The sequence below is a fragment of the Leptonychotes weddellii genome, unplaced genomic scaffold, assembly GCF_054177405.1.
Source record: "Leptonychotes weddellii isolate Sample4059 unplaced genomic scaffold, ASM5417740v2 HiC_scaffold_14490, whole genome shotgun sequence".
Taxonomy (NCBI): Eukaryota; Metazoa; Chordata; class Mammalia; order Carnivora; family Phocidae; genus Leptonychotes; species Leptonychotes weddellii.
Window position 1 is genome coordinate 665 of NW_027725631.1, and position 4,490 is coordinate 5,154.

At 65.3% G+C, this 4,490-nt stretch overlaps 1 protein-coding gene across 1 annotated transcript; it reads right to left on the bottom strand.

Annotated features, from left to right (window-relative positions):
* Nucleotides 1–1,658: 1,658 nt before the first annotated feature.
* On the bottom strand, nucleotides 1,659–4,454 carry LOC145718354 (GDP-fucose protein O-fucosyltransferase 2-like). The gene is made up of 3 exons (XM_081809842.1): nucleotides 3,824–4,454; nucleotides 3,489–3,612; nucleotides 1,659–2,806 (listed from the first exon to the last, which is right to left on the bottom strand). Exons 1-3 carry the CDS (start codon nucleotides 3,876–3,878, stop codon nucleotides 2,653–2,655), a joined length of 333 nt encoding a protein of 110 aa, XP_081665968.1. The 5' UTR covers nucleotides 3,879–4,454; the 3' UTR covers nucleotides 1,659–2,652.
* Between the last annotated feature and the right edge of the window lie 36 nt (nucleotides 4,455–4,490).

The following is a 4,490-nucleotide window of genomic DNA, read 5'->3' on the forward strand; positions in this document are numbered from 1 at the left end:
CATGAGTTGGATGTGCTGCGGGGAACCACCCGCGAGCACGCATTTCCTCCTGCCCCGTCCTGCTCAAAGGGGACGGTCTTGTGTAAACCCACAAAGCAAGCTGGGAGGTGTGTGGGAGTGGGGGGCTGGCGGTGTCCCTGGGGCTCCCTTGTTGGAGGAAAGAACTGGGGCTGAGATTCAGAGAGGGCAGCCCCACGGCCTCCGAGCCAGCAGGGATCCCGTCGGGCTGGAAGCAGAGCTCCAATCCGAGGCCTTAGCCCCGTCCTGCCCAGCGCACCACACAGGGCGTCTGGTCCCAGCAGCCAGTGCCCCGGCCGCGAGGCACGTGGGAGAGAAGGGTGGGGGGACACCCGGGAGCTGATGCGCCCCGGACTGTGAGTCAGCAGGTGTTTTCCTCGTGCTCACCACGTGCCTGTGGTCAGGGGGCCTCCAACCTCGAGCCCTTCTGGTCCTGCTCGAGGCTCTGCTTGAGGCCGGGACGGTAAGCTTTGCCCTCCCCTGGACTTCACCCCCCCGTCCGTTGTCCTCGGCTGACCTGCGTGCGGGCGACACCCCCCACCGGACGCTGCACAAACAGCCAGGGCCCATAATCACTCCCGCCTGACAAGAGCCCACAGCCCGCAGGAAGCAAAGGAAAATGAATGGTCATTATTCAACAAAAGGATGGTTTTCGTTCACCTTTGGCTGGAAGGAAGGTTATCTGCCGAAACGCAGGCCTCTGGAGGCCCATCAGGGCTTCGGGGCGGGAGGGCTGATTATCACAAGGGTCACGTCTGCCGGCATCCCCCACTCTCACGTCCGAGCGGCGCAAACGCACAACTGCGCACGAGTCCGCGAACGGCAACCCTCGCTGCGCACCGGCCACTGCGTAGAGCAGCCCCCCGGGGCCCCCCGCGACGCCGAGCTGCCCTGTCGGGGGCACAGCCAGGACCCACCGAGGCAGCAGGCTTTCCACCTGAAGAGCCCGCCCGATGGTTCGCCTGCCACGCCGAGGCCAAGGTGGACGGCTCACGTGCTTCCTTCTTGCGCCCACGCTCCCCCCGCGTCCGCCCGCTGCCCCCCACCCCAGCCCCCCATGAAGCGCTGCAGTGGCCCAGTCCCCCTGGAGTCCCGCCCTCCCTGACGGCCCCCAACCCAGTCTCACCTGGACCCCGGCCTGAAGGCTATCCGCCCCCTTCTCTGCTCCGTCCTTCCAGGGGGTCCCGCCCCCACCCGCCTGGGCCCCAGGAGACGCCCTCCGCTGCTCCCCGCAATTCTCCTCCCGGTGCTGGGCCGGGCGCGGTCACAGCAGCTTCCCCAGCTCGCCAGGCCTGCCATGCATGCCTGCAGCCCCCACCCCCCACCACTGTGCCGCCTGCTAACACGAATGGGGCACGCGGGCTGGTCCTTCCCGAGAACGGACCCAGGACGACCGGCCTCCCCGGTGCCTGACCCGCAGCTCTCCAGTGCCCAGCTCTTCCCAGCAAAGCCGGGCAGCGGACGGACGGGAGATGGCACTCTCCCCGCCCCTGCCACCGCGGCCCGAGGGAGACTGAGTAGGACGAAGCAATCGTTTTCCTCGAAATGGAAAGTGAAGGTCACAGTCTGGACTGTTTGTAGTTTTCAGAAAGCCAGAAAAAAATTCAAGGGTGTGAAAAAGACAGTTTCTAGGATTCCAGTTTTCTAGAAAACGTATTTTATTAATAGTATTTGAAGGTACAAATGGGCAAAGAATAAATACTTCATTGTTTCCCCCACACAGCCATGAATGATGTCACAGGACCCTAGCGCGTGTTTGGGCTTGGTTTTCAAAGCTCAGGAAGGAGACACAGAAACAGCCCCCCCTGCGGCTCACCCGGGGTGTCTGGGAAGTTGGGGCTCCTGGTCAGGGGGGATGGGCGGTGGCCATGCCCGAGGCCCAGAAGGTGTTTCTGGGCAGCGGCACGAGCCCCGAGATCGGCAGCGCACTCCAAACCCTTCGGAGGCCTGAGTGACCGTGCTCCTGGCCCCCTCAGCCCACCGCGGGGCAGGGCCCGGGGCGGCCGTCCCCAGCGCCACCATGGCGCTCACCGGTGACCAGCCCACAGCGCCTCAGCCGGCCGCGGGGGCTCCTCTCCTTGCAAACCCGGCGAAGCCTGAAAAGCTGCCGAGGAACCTTCCAGCATCTGAGCCGGGGAGGAGAGAGAGCACTTCACCGGCCCCCACAGGCCTCAGCCCCAGTTCTGCGAGGCGGCGGCGGTTCGCCTTCCTGCCAACTTGTTGGGGGCCTCACGCAGGTCAAAGGGCTGAAGGAGCAGTACCAACAGGCTGAAACCGCAGCAGGTCCACGGGCACGGCCCTCGCTGCCGGGCACCCTCCAGACCCGGCCAGTGAAACGAGCCCTGCACCTCCTCACATCACACCGACCTTGCCAGCAGTGGAGGCCCAGGCTCAGACCCCACGTGACACGCAGCCAGAGTCCCGGGCAGCCGATGGTGGGGAAAACACCGAGAACGGACACGCGCCGTGGCTCACGTGGCTGTGGGCTGCGACTGACCCTAAAGAGCGAGGGTGGGGTGGTCTTGCCCACCAGCAGGGCAGGCGCGACCCCGAGGCCACACGTGTGCTCAGAGGGAGACCACGAGCCAGTGTGTGTAGGGTCCAGGGCGCGGGGTCCACAAGCGGCCGGCCGGCTCAGTAGGCGACCCTCCAGTGCGTGGGCTGCTCACACGCTACCTCCCGGTCCCCGCAGAAGCGGTTGTATGTCGTCCGGGGGTCGAGCCCGAGAATCTCTCTCTCCTCGTGGATCCGGAAAGAAAACGTGGAGACCGAGGTACCGATGAAGAACCTGACAAGCAAACCAGGGGACACAAGAGCCGCTTGAAGGAGCCCAGTGCCCGACCCCTGCGGCCAGGTGGGGGGAAGGGAGGTAGTGGCCGCAGGTCCTGCACGGCGGTGACTCAAGAACGCTGCCGGATTCCGGCTGTTTGGGGCTCGGCGGGGGCGTGGTTGTGGAGATCCCAGGGCAGAGAGGTCACCCCGCCCCACGTGCTCAGAGGAGAGGGCCCCAGCCTACAGCCTGCATGCATGGGCCCAGTGCTTCTGGGGATCCTGCAGACGCGGGGAAATCGGCAACTCTATTCCTAGCTTCCACCCCACTTGAAGCGTGCTGGCCTCCTCCCAGGCCCGGCCCCCGCTCTCCTCCGGGGCGGGCGGGCCTCCCGGGACGACGACACACACGGAGCTCGCGCTGACCGGCTTTTAGGAGACCTTGGGCACGTTCTGCGGGGACACGTGAGATGGAGGCCGTCGCCAGGCCCAGGAGAGCGAGACCCTGGGTGGGGTCCCTCCCCCGCCACGGGGAGGAGAGGGGAGGCCCGGACCAAGTGTGACGGCGGACCCGGGGAGTATGCCTGCAGCGAGGAGCAGACCGTTGCATTGGCGCTCCGGGTCAGCCCAGCCAACGTGGGACCAGCCGCCACGGAGGTGGACAGAAAATGGTGGAGCCCGCGGCCGGCCGGGAGAGGCACCTGGCATGCGCGCAGATCCACTGGTCGATGATGGCCACGCCGCCGTCCCTGAAGAGCTCCAGCTCCTCCCACGTGGGCTCGAACCTCACCATCTCGGGCAACAGCTTCCTCAGCTCCTCGTGCTCTGCAAAGCGAGGGAGAGCCGATGACCGGGGGCCGCGGCACAAGCAGCCAGCGCCGCCCACGGGACTCTGCGGGCTCAGCGGCTAAGGTCAGGGGCACGGACACAGGACCCGGCGCTGCCTCCCGGCCACACCGTGGGCTCGCAGCTGCACCTGGGCCCGCCCAGGACGTGACAGGGGTCGGCGGACGGGGGCAGAGCCGGAGCCGCGTACCCGTCCTGACGGCATCCGTGGCCACGAACACCTTGTCCAGCTGGTGGGTCTTCATGAGGCTGCGGATCTTCTTCACGGCCCCGTCCAGACTGGGCACGTCCTCTCTGTGGCCCCAGATGAAATCCTTTCTCCTCAGGTGAACTGCGAGGTACGGGCCCCCCAGCGAGGAGCCCAGCACGACCTGGCAGAGGAGGACCAGGAGCCACTGGCACTCGGGACGCCGGGGGACACGGGCCCCCACACGGGCTCCCACACGGCAGCGCCCCGCCTGCGGGCCTGTCTCGGGGACTCGGGGACTCTGGGCACCGGATGTCTTTCTAAGACCATGAACTGGCTAATCACACAGACCCTTTATCGGAGTGAAATCAAGTAAATACAACCCTGGAAAACACACGCACATTAGATTAAAAAATCCACCCATAACTGCATTTTCTCAGGAAACACTATCCGAACGCCCTGAAAACCGGGGCTGGGACGTCTGGAAGGCGCCCAGGGGACAAGTGCCCGGGGGATCGCTGTGCTGCCCCACTGTACCGGGAACACCTAGAAACAACGCCTGCGGGGAAAGCAGCGTATTCTTTGTTGAAATTAAGTTATATAAAAACCAAACCCTCAGAAGAAACTTTCTGTGGCTCCCACGCCACAGGGCAGACAGCGCCGACAAGAG